The sequence below is a fragment of the Ursus americanus genome, chromosome 7, assembly GCF_024610735.1.
Source record: "Ursus americanus isolate L20-20 chromosome 7, mUrsAme1.1.p, whole genome shotgun sequence".
NCBI classification, from domain to species: Eukaryota; Metazoa; Chordata; class Mammalia; order Carnivora; family Ursidae; genus Ursus; species Ursus americanus.
The window spans coordinates 50,406,603-50,424,500 of record NC_142133.1 but is presented as its reverse complement, the minus strand read 5'-3'; the positions used below and the strand labels follow the sequence as shown (position 1 = coordinate 50,424,500).

The 17,898-nt window shown below is 39.4% G+C and overlaps 1 protein-coding gene across 4 annotated transcripts in view; it reads left to right on the top strand.

Moving 5' to 3' along the window:
* Positions 1-5,393: 5,393 nt before the first annotated feature.
* The window catches only part of ZC3H6 (zinc finger CCCH-type containing 6), a 60,826-nt gene continuing 48,321 nt past the window's right edge, over positions 5,394-17,898 (top strand). For 2 of the 4 annotated variants that reach the window (XM_087863667.1, XM_087863666.1), the window contains exon 1: positions 5,394-5,534. In XM_087863667.1, the coding sequence (XP_087719793.1) occupies positions 5,503-5,534 (32 nt within the window). In that variant the 5' untranslated portion in view covers positions 5,394-5,502. The other 2 variants (XM_087863668.1, XM_087863669.1) reach the window with 2 other exon arrangements.

Below are 17,898 nucleotides of genomic sequence, written 5' to 3'. Positions count from 1 at the left end.
AGGTCGCCCCGCGCATGCGCCGCCCCGCCCCGCCCCGCCCCGCCCCGCGCACGCCCGCTGGCTCCTTCCCCGCGACTGTGCGCAGGCGCAACTCTAAGTGCGTTCTTTTCAGTGCGCTTTTTGATCTGTTATCTAACATATTTTTAGAATTTTTATCCTAAGTCTTTGGGAGTCTCCTTTCTTTCACTTTCATTAGGGGTAAGTGGGCATCCCAAGTGGAGAGAATTGTATCAAGGCACAAAAATAGAGCACACATTTGGGAAACGGGAACTGTTGAGTTTTGCTTACTCTAATGCCTGTGGAAAAGTGGAAGTTGTGGAAATAATGAAAAGGTAGGACGGTGACATTGATCCTGACAGGCTCCTACTAGTGAGGGAGTGTTTGATTCCCGGCACGAATCAGGGTCCACTTCCCAGACAAATGGAAGTTGTACTTTGTCCTGTTGTTTATATTATAGGCAATCCCTTTTTGTACCTGAATCATTACTAAAAATTGAGAGGAAAATTGAAATGAATTAAGGTATTACCCCATTTGGAGGAAAGTACTATATTACAAAACTCAATTTATTGACACATACATTTTCATATAAAAAGTCTAGTATACAGCAAAAGTTAACCAGGCCAGAGAAGGAGATTAAAATGATAGGTAAAAATCAGCAAACATAGCAAGAAAAACTGACCTGCAAAAGCATCACATACTACCTTTTCAGATAAAGACTATAAAAGGCAAAGTATGTTTGTGGTAGATTTATTACAGGACAGGCATCACTGGCCTTTGGGAGTGAGGGCCAAACTTTCCCTGAAGATAAAGCCCGACTACACTTGAAAACAGCTGCTGCTGATGCCAGCAAGTCTCTTCAGGGTCATTTTAACATATGACTAAGCATCTGGTCACCTGCTTCTGCACTTAGCCCTCTCTCTTTTAAAACCCTCCAGCTTCACCTGGACAGGGAAGATGGTCTCTGAAACATCTGTCAAACGTCTGCAAATTTCAAGGAAAGTAGCCTGGTTCTCCTATAGACCAAGGGACTTTGGTCAGCAAGCAAGGAGTGCATAAGCTTGAAGAAAGTTAACTTTTTTTTTTAAGATTTTATTTATTTGTTTATTTATTTATTTATTTGACAGAGAGACAGCCAGCAAGAGAGGGAACACAAGCAGGAGGAGTGGGAGAGGAAGAAGGAGGCTCCTAGCAGAGCAGGGAGCCCGATGCGGGGCTCGATCCCAGGACCCTGAGATCACAACCAGAGCCGAAGGCAGACGCTTAACCGACCGAGCCACCCAGGTGCCCCGATTTGGTACTTTTAAAATGTGTTCACAAATTCTTTAACAATTCTCCCTTCAAAAGCTGGAGCCTAGTCCCCTCTCCTTAAATGTAGACTAGATCCAGTGACTTCTAACAGATACTGTGTTAGATGGTGCCTGACTTCTGAGGCTAGGTGGTAAAAAGCACAGCAGTTTCTGCCTTCCTCCCTTGAGTCGCCTACCTGAAGAGAAGTCAGTCACTATGTCAGAAAACACTCCCGCAGCCTGTGAAAAGCCAACCATGTGAGTGAGCCACCTTGGAAGCTGATCTGCCCATGCCACTCCAACCTCATAAGAGACTTGGACAGAGCCACACAGCTGAGTAGCTCCTGCATTCCTGATCCACAGAAAATATAGGAAGATAAATGTTTATGTTACTGGACTCAGGTCTTTGGACTCAGCAACGGCAGAAATGAGGCTGGAGCCAAAATTTAAAAACACAGGCAAGGCTTTGATATAGGGGCAGCAGCTGCAGCTGAAGGGAGACGCAGTCGTGACCAAGGGGTCAGACTGGCTCTCTGAACAATAACCAGGGAAACTTTTAAAGAGGTTGAGGTGGGAAAGGAGTGATGTTTAAGCTTGTAGGGGCAGGGAATTCCAGGAAATTGGGGGCACAGGCCCAGTTGACAAAGCATGCTTCTTCGTATGTCTGTTTCATTTGCATGTTGTCTCCACCTCTAGGTGTGTGTTTTAGCATAATAATAAGGGAAAAAGTCAGTGAAAGGTAAATTTGCTGCCCATTTTATCTGAGACTAGTCTGAACCTGGTCTAGGCTTGTTCCTTGGCTAGTGCTATGCTCTGCAAGAATAGGCAGTTACAGCCTACAGGTCGCTCTGCAAGACAAGTAATGACAGCCACCCAGGAGAGTCCCAGGTGCATGGGGGCCTGTTCCCAAGGTCCCTGTCTCATTTATGTGTGTGTGTGTTTTTAAGATTTTATTAATTTGAGAGAGAGACTGAGCACAGAGGGAGAGAGAGACAGGGAGAAGCAGACTCCCCTGTCGAGCAGAGAACCCAACGCAGGGCTTGATCCCAAGACCCTGAGATCATGACCTGAGCCAAAGGCAGACGCTTAACTGCCTAAACCACCCAGGCGCCCCTCATTTATGTTTTAAACCACAAAGTTTTGGGATAATTTGCTGTGCAGCAATAGATAAGTGATGCCCCTAGCATTATAAAGCAGCTGGCCTAAACATAGAACTATCATATGACCCAGCAATTCTACTCCTAGGTATATACCCCAAAAAATAGAAAACTGGGACTGAAATCAGAGAGACAGATAATAGATTAGAGGCTTTCAGTGCTGGGAGAGGGAGAAATGGGTTATAGCTCGACGGTTACAGTTTCTATTAGGGGTGATGGAAAAGTTTGGAAGCAGACAGTGATAGTTGCACAGCAGTGTGAAGGTAGTTAATGCCACTGAACTGTCACTTCAAAATGGTTAAAATGGCAAATTTTGTATCATATATATTTTACCACATACAAAAAAGCAACTGACATAATAAGATGGCGGAATGGTCTCTTGAGTACTAGTTTCAGTACTAGCTAGATGCAGAGTATATGTTTTGTAAACATATGGTATAAATCAACAATCAATAATATGGTGCTGTTTCTCCCATACTCAGGATTCATGGGCCTGGGAAACAAACCATGGAAATGGGAGTCGACCCTTCCTTTATTAACCCTGGAGACCGTAGTAAAAGTCTTGCTTTTTTTTTTTTTTTTTTTTTTTTTTTAATTTTTGCTTCTAATCCCCAAAACTTTGAGTTCTGCTTGTCAAGAGCAGAGCTTTTCAACCTGAGCATTTTGACATTTTGGGCTGAGTGACAGTCCTATGCATGATAGGATGTTTAGCAGCACCCCTGGCTTCTCCCCACTAGATGCCAGTAGCACTCCTTCCCCTGTTGGCACCTTTATAGTGATTACAGTATTTGTGTGCGTTAAGGGTGGGGATGATTGTCAAAGATAAACAAAGCCAGACATTAAAGTAGCAAAAACAGATTTTATTCAGAAACTATTGACTGTAGCTAAAGGGCTGAACTCCATTCAGATTGTGTAGAGGTGACTGGGTGTTTTAAAGGGAGAATGAGGGGCGCCTGGGTGGCTCAGTCATTAAGCGTCTGCCTTGGGCTCAGGTCATGATCCCAGGGCCCGGGATCCAGCCCTGAGTTGGGCTCCCTGCTCAGCAGGAAGCCTGCTTCTTCCTCTCCCATTCCCCCTGCTTGTGTTCCCTTTCTTGCTGTGTTTCTCTCTGTCAAATAAATAATAATAAAATCTTTAAAAAAAATAAAAATAAAAAATAAAGGGAGAATGAAATAACATATTCAATCTACATGAAATGTTCAAAAAGGCAAATCTATAGAGACAGAAAGTAGATTTTCAGTTGCCTGAGGCAGGGGTGGCAAGACAGGATTAATTGTAAATAGGCACTTGCGGGAATGGAATGTTCTGAAACTGAACGTCGGTGATGGCTGCATTACTTGGCAAATTTACTAAAAGTCATTAAATTGTACACTTAAAATGGGTAAAATTTCAGGTATATGCTTTTATATCAATAAAGCTATTTAAAAATAATAATAAAGGGAGAGGGCACCTGGGTGGCTCAGTCGTTAAGTGTGGGAGCATGAGAAGTCGGCTATCTGAATTAGTTACAGTAAAACCTAAATTAAGATAGTTATAATAGACAAAGACCTAGAGATTCTAATCTAACTCCAAATGCTAATTACTGTTACTCCAGACAAAATAGACCTGCTTTTTGAGTGTCCTAGGAATGTATTATGTTGAAATGCGGCAAGTGCCTGTGGAATTATCTATCAGTGTGCAGGTCTTGTCAATGGCTGCATTCAACTTAACAACAACAAAAAAAATTGCGATTTCTTTTCTTTTTTTCAATGTACATATCTAATTTTTTTATTTTAAAATTTATTAATTGCGATTGCTTCTGAATGCACTGCATTTATGCACTAGTCAAATGCATTCACTACCACGAAGTCAGTATCTGAGAGGATTTACCATGAAGTTCATCTTTTCATTACAAAACAAGGAACTTTCCTTCAGAAGGAAATTAATTTATTAAATAGGCCAAAACATTGACTTGTTTTTAAAAAAATTATTGCTAAAGGTCACGTTCATAAGTATAAAGACGTGTGACTTATTTAGAAAATATTTGTGTATATTTTACATATGGAATATTAATGTTTTTAAATAACAAATCTGATTTACTTTTAACTTTTATTAATAATTTATTATTATTTAATAATTGGGTAGGTAAATTTATTATTAACTATGAGAAAAAGTCACATGCCAAGCTACTTTCTTCAAAACGCGATTATGAGCACTAGGCATTACAAAAAGAGGCGCTACCTTGTAGGAGGAAGCACATTTTCCCATTATTTAAGCGACCGAGGTGATTTTTTAAAAGACCCAACACCCGCCTGTTCTTTATCACCCCACCCCTAACCCGGCCGCAGAATGGCTTTGGGGGCCCGTTTGTTAGGGTGCGTCTTGAACCCCTCCGCCCGTTTCCCAGCCCGCCAGATGCGCCCGAAAGCGCGGATCAACAGCACGGGGCTCGCAGGCCTCCTCCCCCGCCCAGTGCCACCCCAGGCGCCGCCCGTCTACGCTAGCTGGCTGCCGCCTCCGCCGCTTCACAGAGAAGGAAGGGGACCCGCCCCTGGGGGTGATTGACGGGCTGCCTCCTCCAATGGCCAACGCGCTCGGCCCCTGCGGGCCGGGCAAGGGCCGCGGCACGCGGAGGAATCTCTCCTGCCCTTTAGTCCCGGGCTAGGTGTTGCGGCAGGCGCCATTTTATCGAGCCGCCTGTCTCGGGTGCCGCCATGTTGGTGAGGAGAAATCACCGTTACGGCCAGTGTCCAAATCCCCGCGTCGCTGCACGCCGCCCGCCCGCCCGCTCCCAAGCCTCAGCCACCGGCGGCGAATAGAGACTAAAGCGGCAGCGCCGGCAGCGCGGGGCCGTTGCCCAGTGTTTGCAGTTAGAGCCCCATCTCTCTGGCGTGGTTGTTAATAGACTGGAAAGTCTGTGTCTGTGTCGCTCACTAGTAACCGTGAGTTTTTACCACTTCGTCACCTCTCGGCGGCGGCCGGGAGCAGGTACCCGCAGGCGGCGCAGGGGTCCTCCCAGCGCCCCGCCGCCGCCGGCCTCGCAGACCTGTCCTCCAGCCCCGCCCCGTTCTTGACCAAACATGACAGACTCTGAACATGCAGGGCACGACAGGTCGGGAACCCTTCTTGTCTGTCTTTCTGTCGGATGAGAGGAGGGGTCTGGGGCGGCGGGAGCGGGCCGGGGCCGCGCGCCTCCTGCATGACTTAGACGTCTCTGTGTGGCTCCATCAGTTCCATGACGTGCGCCCTTATGTAAAGCCCAGGCTGGCGGCCGCGGGGGAGGTCGGCCCGGCCGCGCCCGCCTCCCCGCGCCGGGGTCCTTTCCGGCCGGCCCCGCCCCCGGCCGGCACGTGCGAGCCCCCCGCCCCCGGGCGGCTCCGTCTGCCGCTCGGTCTGCGCCCGGCGCCTCCCGCGTGCTGGCTCGGTGCTGCGGTCCAGCCTGGGCTGAAACGAAGCCTCTCCCAGCCCAGGGTCCGCCGTTCACTTCCAGATGGGACCAGCCAGGAATTTGTAATAGCTGGTGTTCTATTTGACTACTGCCCTAGCACACTCCTAAAAATAAACTTTTTTTTTTTAGGAAAAATTTTAAACAACCCTCAAAGGCCATGTATTTATAGTCTTACTCAGAATTTGAAAGAGTTTCAAATTAAAAATGTTAACACAAAATACTGAGGCTTTGCAAACCTTAGTGTAGCACAGCTTTCTCCTGAAGTTAAGAACTCCAAGGATTATCCCCTGTAGCTGCATTTTCTAAGTACTGTATATAATTTGAACATTTAACGGAGATTCTGATATTTTGTTTTTGCTTTAAGGGCACATTCTTGGTTCCTTTTAGTGGTTTGGGGGTATTTTCATATTTTAAAAAGCGCAAATAGTATACTGAAGTTTTGGTTAGGTTTTTAGTTTACATTGCTATCTACCTTGATTGCAAAAACAAGAAGAGAGGGCTTTAGTTCATTAAATTACTGGAATAAAATCTGTTGCATCTGATTCTTATTTAGAATATTTAAAAATATGGAACCTGGCAATTTCTCCTTTGTAAATAGAAGTAATCAAAAGTATACATTGTACTCTAGTCTAAACTAGATACAAATTGCCTAATTTTTACCTGTGGAGTAATGTGATATGCTTTTGGCGAAGCATTCCACACACTTTTTTTTCTAACTCCACAAGTAGAAGTAACAAACATACTGAAATTTGAAATATCTAAACATTTGGCAACCTTGAGAGTGATAAAAATATTTCAACAACTTTGATATCCTAGTAATGCAAGTAGATCACCAGAAGACAAGTCAATTAAACATACAGTAATTTTTAGAAAGTAAAAAAACACTCTTAAAAATTATGGCAATATAAGCTTGCACTTGACATATCTTTCATGATTATTTTACATTATTTTGTCACTAAAATGACAGAATTCTTGGAATGGGTTAACAATATTTTGAGAAATTTCCCATTCTGAATTTCCCACTCTGAATATCTGTGGAATTATTTTGTATAGAAAAAGGAAATGTGTTGGTCTGTTCACAAAGCAGCTTCAATATGTAGAATTACGTATTCTATGTAATGAAGAAACCTTGTCACCAAATTCAGGTATGGAAATAACTTTGCCAGTAAGGAACTGTGATGCCAGACATCAAAAAGAATTTGGAATTTTAAAATATTGAATTAGAAGTTAAAAAATTTTTAAAGAAGTTTTTGTAAGATTTATTAACAGCTTAGTACTAAGAACTAAAGATTAAATAGTGATATTTAGTCTTTTTTGTTTTATATTAGCATTGAGAAAATATTTACTAGTGATATTGAAACAAAAAAGTAAGTTTCATTTTAACTTACTCAGTTGTTAAATGACAGTATTATTTTGAGGCAAGAAGAGATGGTTTAACTTTTTCACACTTTTTTTTTATGTCGACCTATATGGAAAACAATTACATCAAAAAATGAAGTGTATTGGGAGTCAGGAAATGGTCTAGCTCCAGCTTTGCTACCACTTAGTTTTGTGAACTTCAGCAAGCCTAGTTTCTTTATTGATGAGAGGGTTCTACAGGATTTTTTCAAGTTTTTACCGGGTCAGTGTTTTTCAGCCTCCTCTGGGAAGCCTTTTAAAAAAGTGTTGTTATCATTTCTATTGGTCTGAGCTTCAGCCTGGGTTTAAAAATTTTTTAAAGCTCCTCAGGCAATTCTAACATGTGCCAAATTGAGAATCACTATACTAGATTAATGTTTTACAATCTTAGCTAACCATCAAAATCACTTTAAGGAATAAAGATTTTTGTCTTGCCCAGAGCAACTGAATGACAATCTCCAGGGGAGGATTGTGTTCATCTATTTTTAATAGCCTGCCCAGGTGATTCTTAAGAAATGTGGGGAAAAATGGACTAGTCTGTGGAATCCCGAAATGTTTGGTGCTTCCATGTTATAGCTATTCTATACTGTAATACAAGTCTCTGTGAATTATTGGAGAAGATATATGAATTCCAGTATTTGGAGCTAGGCATTATTTCAAGGATATCCTTTTTCTGATATTTTCTTAAAGTTAAGTCATATTGTGAGTACAAGGGAAAAAGTTGCATATATGATCTTTATTTACAACTGCTTTATACAAATTAAAATATTACTATTATAATTTACATCAGAATGAGATTTTAAATGGAAATGGAAATTCACAGAAGATGCAGGTTTTTTTCTTTTAAAAAATGGTAGTTTTCTTGCACATGTTTTATATGGTGACCATTTTACACAAGATTTGTTTGCCAGATGAGGTTGCTTTTTTAAAAAATACTGATTCGGTGTACTTTTCTTTAAATATTTTCATGCCTGGAGTGAAAACATGGTATTTTTATATGTGTTACTAAATGTAACAATATACATAAATGAACTTGTGGATATATAGAATATTAGTAGAGGACTTCTGCGTGGTATCTGAGAAATCAAGAACAGAGGTGGAGAAGGAATTGGGGGAAGCCAAAGGGAGATAGATAAAATTCTTGTCTCTCTTTTCATTCAATTCTTCCCTTTCATCCAGTTGTCTGAGGCACAGCTTCAGCCATCTAGCTTTATATTTCACTGGATGTTGACCCAGTTAAAACAATACACAACTTTTAAAGGCTAAATACTATGAGTCCCTGTTTGGACACATGTACAGTAGAGTAGGAAAGATAAATATATACCTAAGTAACTATTACATAATTTTCTGAAATATGCTAAAAGTAAAAAGTTTTACAGAGTCTAGACTGGGAAAAATGATAATTTTAACATGAGTAATGTAAGAGCTTGTGATTCTGAGTCTTTAATTGATAAGAGCTATTTATAATACTTTACTTTGGGAAGAGGTTATTCTTTGCCCATTATAAACAACCTTCTATGTTCTTTCCCTCTTCTCCCCCACTCTCCTTCCTCATGTAAAACAAGAACCAAACTCCAAGTAGTCAGAATTATAATAGTTTATATTTTTCTCCCTGCTCTGTCTCCCCCACATAATTATTAAAACATTACTAAGAGACTACCCTGGAGAATCTGAAAGGATGATGATAGAGACGATGATACACTCTCCATTTGTAACAGGGTTTTCATTTGATTCTCACATTAATCCCATGAGGTAGTATAGTATTACAATGCTCAGTAACTTGTTCACGAGATAACCATAGATAGAGGCTAGATAGAGCCTAGGTATGCAAACTCCTACCTGAAGTATTACTTTCACTCTTCATTATGTTTGCATGTGGATGGAATACAATAAGTTCTAGCCTCTACTTTCTAAATTGTTAGGGATTGTCATGTGGTGCAATTAAGAGAGCCCTGCATTCTTAGTAAAACCTGGGTTTTAATCCTGGTTTTTCCTCTTAGTTAATATTTTCCTGTTTTCCATGATTATTTTTCTTATTTGTGAAATGAGGTAGTTGAACTAGGTGATATCCAATCTCCCTTCCTACTTTAATAAGTCAGTAATTTTAATTTAAAAAATTACATTAGAGTTCACTTGATGTTCTATACCTGGTTTATAAATTAATATGTATACTTGAGCAAATGCCCCCCCTCACTAGGCTACTAATTAATTTATTTTTAATTGTGGTGAAATACACGTGTAAAATTTACATCTTAACCATTTCTAAGTGGCCAGTTCAGTAGTGTTAAGTACCTTCACATCGTTGTACAACCAATCTTCAGAACACTTTTCATCTTGAAAAACTTAAATTTTATCATTAGTTTATTATTTACTCCTGAATCTACTAATTTATTGTTAAAACTATCAAAATGAGCTTTTCTTTAGCAAATGTAAAAAACTCAAGTTATACATCACGTTCAGGTTTGATGTAGGAAAGCACTTTGACTCTTAGACATTTTTCTTTTCCCAGCCCTTCATAAACAAACTGTTCCATTTACTTTTAAATTTTCATTGATTAAATTTTCATTCAACAGATTTCTGTGCCACGTATATAGTATTAAGCACTGGGGAAACAAATCTGAATACAATATCACTGCACTTGCTCTCTTGATCTTTTAATGTAGTAGGAGAAACAGACTGGTAATGCATAGTTATAGCACTAGTCCTATAACAAAGGTATAAATTGAGTGCCATGGTGGCATAGATGGGAGCTTCAGGGAGGCATCATGGAATTAGCTACATTTGGAGGATGAGTAAAAGTTTGGCCAAGCAGAGTCAAATATATGAAAAGCACGAAGAAGTGAACTGGCATGGTGGGTTCAGAGATGCTAAAATTGTTAGTATGTGAAACATGTGCAACATATTTTGGGGAATGAGGAAAAGCTTCAGTGAACTAGGGATCTGACCCTGAATGATGTAAAGATCTCATCAAAGTTTGTTTTTCTTTTTAAAGATTTTATTTATTTATTTGACAGAGAGAGAGACAGCCAGTGAGAGAGGGAACACAAGCAGGGGGAGTGGGAGTGGGAGAAGCAGGCTCCCAGTGGAGGAGCCCGATGTGGGGTTCGATCCCAGGACTCCGGGATCACGCCCTGAGCCGAAGGCAGATGCTTAACGACTGAGGCGCCCCAAAGTTTTTTATTTTTTTAAAGTTTATTTATTTATTTACTCGAGTAATCTCTATACCCAGCGTGAGGCTCAAACTTGCGATCCCAAGATCAAGAGTCATGTGTTCTTCTGACTGAGCCCACGGGGCAGGCACTCCTGTCATCAAGGTTTTTTAAGCGGTAGAATGTTCAGATGCCTTTTTTGGCATGATACCTAGGGGCTAGGAGGAGACAGACTACAGAAAGGGAGATCAGTAGACGGAAGACAATTTAGGGAACTTTAAATAATTTTCATTAAGTATCTGATATTTAATATATATTGTTTTGGACTTGGGGAACACAGCAGTAAAGACAAAAATCATTTGCCTAATGGAGCTTACATGTTCTTTGGAGAAAGCGATGCTAAACATGAAAAACAAATGTGTTCAATGCTGATAAAGTAGAAAGGGAGGCGGGGTATCGTAATGGGTGTAGGGAGGGTATTTCCATTTTAAATAGGTTTTAGGGAAATATTCAACGGAAAAAGTAACATTTGAGTAAAGCCGTGGAATAAGAGAGCAGTTCAGGCCCAGTATGTCTGTGGGGAAAGGATTTTAGATAAAGGGAACAGAAGGTGAAAAAAGCCTAGAACCCGGATTGAGCCTAGTGTAGTTAAGGAAAGAGCAAGGGGGAGAGAAGTAAGAGATGAAGTTAGGTGGGCAACAGGGGCAGTTGCGTAGGGCCGTGTAAAGCCATTTTCAGGAGCTTGGATTTCACTCCGAGTGGTAAGGAGCCACTGGAGGATTTGAGCAGAGGAGGAGCACGGTCACTCCGTGGTAAAGGAATGGTAAAAAGGAAGTTGCTTATGGTAATATCAGTGACAAGTGATGATGGTTTTAGGCCAGTGAGGAGAAAATGGTTGGATTTTGGATGTGGTTTGGAGATAGAACCAATAGGATCTGCTGATCGATGTGGCGTATGAAAGTAATGAGTCAAAGCTACTGTAAAATTGTAGAAATTGAGTAATGAGCACCAGATCAAAAGCATTGGCAATAAGAAAGCAGATAAAAGGCAAAATTCATGAGATATTTCTTAGAGTTGATAGAACTGGAGATAAAGATCTCAGAGTTTTTAGCAAAGATGTTAGTCAAAATGATGAGATCACCCAGGTATGTGTGGTAGACCATAAAGAAGACAAGTTTTCTGGAAGCCAAGGGAGGAGAACGTTTCAAGGAAGGGATGATCATAGAGCAGATAAAGGAAAGGGTTGGAAATTGGCCACAGGATATCCTAAATTAGGACCTTGAAAAGCATGAATGAAAGAGTGCTTCAGGGCTTGCAAGCAGCTGGCCTTCACACATAAAATGTCCACATGGTTGTTTGCCTGACACGATGTTTAAAAATATTTGTGTTTGAATGCCATTAGACTTGACCTGTGTTCACTGATACTTTCTCTGTAAACTCAGCACCCGAGGTCTACTCATTGGGTGACTTGCCTGACCACGTAGTCATTTGAGTTTGTGACCCTTCGTTATGCAATGAAGGCGGGTTTTCACCTGGACAGACAGGTGATCTGGTTTCCAAAAAAATCTCAGAGATGGGTGGCCTTGAATTCACCGGGTCAAGCTTCCAGTCAGTCTCGGACTGTCACAGTATTCTGTTGTGCATCGATGCCCCCAGTGGCCTTGCCTCAGTTTTCCAGATTCAGAAAAGGATCAGTGTCAGAGCTGATCAGACTTGGAGATGTTAATTCATGCTAAAAAGTAATAAAAGTGGCTAACATTTACGTGGTGCTTACTATATGCCAGGTTCTGTTTTAAGTGATTTACTTGAATTACTGCATGTAATCTTCATGACAACCCTACACAGCAACCTTCATTTTACAAATAAGGAAATAGACACTAAGAGATTGATGAATTTCCCAAGGTCACAGAGTACATCAGTGGGTACTCAAATAATCTGATGCTAGAGCCTGCATTTTTATTCGAGGATAGACATCCCTATCACAAGAGAACGTGTGTGTGTGTGTGTGTGTGTGTGTGTGTGTGTGTGTGTATCAGAATACCAATTCCGTCATGTAAAATGAGGATTAGATATTTAGATATTTGCATCAGGGAGGGTATTCTCTCCATGTAGAATGCTATATGGAAAACCAAATTACCAAAAATTGCCTGATGAACAGAAGCATGGGATTAGAATGAGGGCGTTGATTGTAAGTGACTGGAATTTTAAATGGCATCAAGCCCTGATAAAGTGATATTTCCATCTTCATAATGTATCTTCCAAGCAGTTACTTGAATCTGTCAGCCTTACAGGATATCCCCTCTCCTGGGCAGTGCTTAAATGGGCACTGGCCACATTTGTCTCTCTACCTTTCTTTTTTCATCATTTCTATTGCTAACCAGCCCTCCTTTCTGATAGGTACATTTCTTTTCATTGCATGTTAATATATTAAATTTAATTAGTCATCTTTTACTTGGTCCTGTGTGTCTGACTTCCTCATCTCTGTTTTGGTTCATCTTACTTTGATTTTATGGTTGAACTTTCTGAGGTGATGATACTGTTATGAGGAGATACTATTTCTAATATCTTTTTCGAGGTGTTTGGGTCCTGGGGGCTGTTGTTGCTTGAGTGCTGATGCCATGTACCAACCCAAATAGCAGTCATTGGATGACCTTTGCAAAAGCAGTTTCAGCAGATTATTATTACTCTTGGCAAAGAGCAACCTTTCTCTAATGTAAAATAGCTTTATATTTATTTTATCTTGCCTTTTCTTTCTTTCTTTCTTTCTTTCTTTCTTTCTTTCTTTCTTTGAGTAGGCTCCAGAGCCCAGTGCAGGGCTTGAACTCATAATCTGACACCAAGACCTGAGCTGAGATGGAGTCAGACATTTAACTGACTAAGCCACCCAGGCACCCCATGCTTTGCTTTGTTTTTTTATGTGAGTTCATGGCTTAACATTACTACTTCAAATGAACTCTTATAATACTCCAACTTTCATAAAACCCACATTTTTGAGTGGCAAATAACCAAAGGAAATCCCAAGGAGTGTATAAAGGGAATCCTAAGTTAATTATCATTAAAATTATAAAACCATGTAAAAATCATTAACTATATATAAAAGTGACAGAAAAAAAGAACCTAGGTTTAGAACTCATGATACTCTATATTTTACATATATTGCTATTTATAGTTCACATACTTTAATTCATTTGATTCATGTAGACAGGACAGATATCAGTATCTTCATTTTATAGTTTAGGAAACAGATTTAGAGGGTAAATAACTACTTACCACAGTCTGTGTCTCATAGCATTTGATTTTGTACTCTTTTCCTTGCCACCATTGCCTCATGATGGTAGTAAATCTGACACCAGATGCTGGACTGGGATATTGGATTCCTAAAAGGATTTGGGTTTTTTTTTTTTTCCTGTTAGATATTACTTGATCCCAGGCAATTTCAGCCTACTTTATTATAAATTCATCTTATGTGACAAAGTTTTTCTAAATCCTAAAATATTAAAAATTGAATGTATAAAGAATATTAATTTTCACATACTTTTAAGAGTATGAAATCAGTTAAATCTAGTTACATCTGCACATTTTTAGCTATGGAAGACAAGAATTCTTCCATTGTATACTGGTCTTAACCTATTAAGAGAATTTATTGAAAATGCATAGAGATCAGAAGAGCCAACACCTCTTTTGCTTGGATTTTTCTTGATGACTGGTAGTTGACAATAAAACATTAGATCACTGGTTCTTGTGTGTGGGGTTTGAGTTCTTTATAAAGGCTACTCTTTGGCCCATAAAGGAGCTTGTGGGTTGATTTCTACATCCTTGGCATATATAGGAGTCTATTTTAAAATTATGTTTTATGTAAGCAAACAAAAATGGAAGTGAATAATGCATTTATGTAAGAAATACCTACATATTTTGGCTGTATATACATATCGTACCAAACATACGTTTTTAAAAAAATTACAGATATCCAAGTGTGAAAACCAACATTTGACCAAACCTTAGACTAAAGTTAATATCATCATCATAGATTAAATTTCTGGAATACATGAATAAAACTGAAATATCCTCCAATTATTATAATTTATTATTAGAAATTTTAGTGGTCTATTTTTAAAAATAGGAAATTCCAGTGAAGTAATAATTTCTCAATACTGCCTATTGCTAAATTACTGCTGTAATTGCTGTAATGCACATTATGGGTACTGAATACGGGGTCACTTTCAACTGAGATTAGTGGAATACAAGATAGTTGGGGGAACTTTTTTTTCCTCTAACATTTTCCTTTTTACATATTTTTTTTAATATCTGGAGCAAAGATGATTGATTATGTGACACATAACTTTAAAGTTTTCTTTTTTTTTTTTAAGATTTTATTTATCTATTTGACAGAGAGAGAGAGAGAGACAGTGAGAGAGGGAACACAAGCAGGGGGAGTGGGGGAGGGAGAAGCAGGCTTCCCGCTGAGCAGGGAGCCTGACACGGGGCTCAATCCCGGCACCCTGGGATCACGACCTGAGCTGAAGGCACAGACGATTAATGACTGAGCCACCCAGGCACCCCTAGAGTTTTTTTCTCATGAAATTTTGAGGTAGCAAAGTTAACATTCTGTTTTTAATCCATCCACAAAAGATGTGAATTCTCAAATAGGATTTTTTCTTGAAAGATTCGTGGGATTAAATAATTAAAAATATTCTTTAGAAGTTATTCTGTTTAATGTTATGAATGTTAGAATGCCAAATAAATGGATAAAAATAGAATTATGACATAATTTCTATTCTGTTTTGTATTTTTCTTTTTTTTTTTTTTAATTCATTTGACAGAGTGAGAGAGCACAAGCAGGGGGAGCAGTAGAAGGAGAGGGAGAAGCCGGCTCCCCACTGAGCAGGGAGCCCAATGTGGGGTTTGATCCCAGGACCCCGGGATCATGACTTGAGCCGAAGGCAGACGCTTAACCATCTGAGCCATTCAGGCACCCCTGTTTTGTATTTTTCATTTAAATTTTTATAATCATTTGTCAGCTCAAACAGTGTATAATATTCTTAAAATCAATACCTAAATTACTCTCTCAATATCATTACTCCAGTTTTCTACTTGGCTATTTGAAGAGTGTTAGTTTCTTTTGTACACAAAATGGTTTTCATAATCATTAATTACACGTTTTTCTCTTATATTAATGTACGGTTGTACTTCATCTGATTGATAAAATTTCAATATATAAAGCACACAGGGAGATTCTTTTTTTTTTAAAGATTTTATTTATTCGACAGAGAAAGACAGCCAGCGAGAGAGGGAACACAAGCAGGGGGAGTGGGAGAGGAAGAAGCAGACTCATAGCGGAAGAGCCTGATGCGGGACTCGATCCCGTAATGCCGGGATCACGCCCTGAGCCGAAGGCAGACGATTAACCGCTGTGCCACCCAGGCGCCCCACACAGGGAGATTCTTATTGTAAGTTATATCTAAAATACCATCTTAACCTGGAAAATGGATATTCAGATACTAATAGTAAATCCAGATGACATGGCTTTTTTAATATATATGCTCTATTACGCTGATTAGATATAATAGTAACTAACCTAAGGATCATGTAATTTCCAGTCATGTCATATTCAGGGATCCAGAAATGACTTGAAGCAGGCCAAGGCAGAATGGAGAAACATGCTGTGGCTGGATACTTAGGCCAAAGCCTAATTTTTGCATGTCTTTTAAAAAAAATTTACTCCAACAACACTCCCCAAAACCTGGAGCCCCAGTAACTCATATCATAGGTAATATGATATCAAATACTTTGGCACATTGGGAACTTTAACAGACCAAGTGGCATTTTTTTAATATTACTGGGTCATAGGCAGTTTTACCCAGTTCACTGTAGATTCATCCAACAAAACTTTTTCGACTTTTGTTCTGATGTCATGACACCTAGAACATTATTTTCTAGCTTTCAAACTCTGTGTATTTTATTTGCTGTGATTTGTTCCTGTTGAATTTCTGGTTTCTCGAGTTTATACTGGACAGCCTAAGTCAAGAGGATAAATTGGAGGGACGCCTGGGTGGCTCAGTCGTTAATTAAGCATCTGCCTTCGGCTCAGGGTGTGATCCCAGCGTTCTGTCGAGCCCCACATCAGGCTCCTCCACTGGAAGCCTGCTTCTTCCTCTCCCACTCCCCCTGCTTCTGTTCCCTCTCTTCCTGGCTATCTCTATCTCTGTCAAATAAATAAAAATCTTAAAAAAAAAAAAGGATAAATTGGAATGAAAGTAAATGAATTTTAGCTTAGTGAGATAACCAAGATAGTACATGAAATATAAAAAATAATTTTTAAAATGTAGTCTCAAAAAAACCTATGGCAAATTAATACACAATGTTGTTTTATTCCTGTAATAGTCTGTCTCTGCTTATGGCATAAAGGATGTTTGAGAAGTAATATGGTTTTCCTTCACGATGTCAAACATACAAGCTCAAGGATATATTTAAAAATTCTTCATTTCTCTAGATTAATATACAGTAATTCCTCTTCTGTCTGGCACTGAGCAGGGAATTTAGCATCAACAGATATTTTATTATCAGAAACTAATTTTATTACAAATATTTTCAAAGGATCTCTTTGTAAATAAAATATGTGGCATGCTTTCCTCTCTTACTAACTAGACAATTACTGATTTATCTTTTTCTTAATTACTTTGGATCATCATGAACATCTATTGTCATCATAATCAGTATAAACCCTAGGTATTATACTCCATCTTGTGTTTTCCCAGGAGACTTTGGAAATATGGGAGGCTTTCACACAGACTGTTGCTAAGTATTGCATAATGATAGGATAAAGGAGAAACAGCCTTAGCAACAGACTCCAGATTTGGTCTACCAGTTTCTTTTCTGCTTGTACTTGTTTGAAATAATTTTTCATTGTTATTCTCTGAAGGAAAATAAATTTCCCCCTTGGAATCCATGCTTTTGGGATTTGTAACCTTTCCCAGTTTCTATGAAAGTGTCTGTCATCTTCCCTCCCATTCTATTAAAATGCATGTATTTCAGGTAAATCTCAAGAGAAAAGGAAACTTCAGTTGAGGGCTGTCTCTTATGAACAGTGAAAGTAATTACTTAACTTTATCTCACTTAGTCTTTAAACAACTTTGTGATGGTAGATTGATGAATCCTATCTGTAGATAAGGAAACTGAATAGTAGGGGGCAAGATAATTGGTTCAAGTTAGTATAGGTAGTATATGACTGGGAAGCAGAATCTGAACCCAGATTTTTCTGGCTGTAAAGCTTTTGTGCTTCCACCTTACTACAATGCTTTTTTAAGTAATCCGTTTTAACATGCCACAAGTTTGGTTATTGTTCTTGTTTAACACTCCTCCTTTAATTTCCAGGTTCCGGTGAGCTCACTTTGCCAGAATCCTGGGTCCTCATTAAATAAGGTGTTTGTTTGATTTCGGTTTGGGTCCTCTAACTTTAGGTGAAAATTGCTATTCTGGCAGCC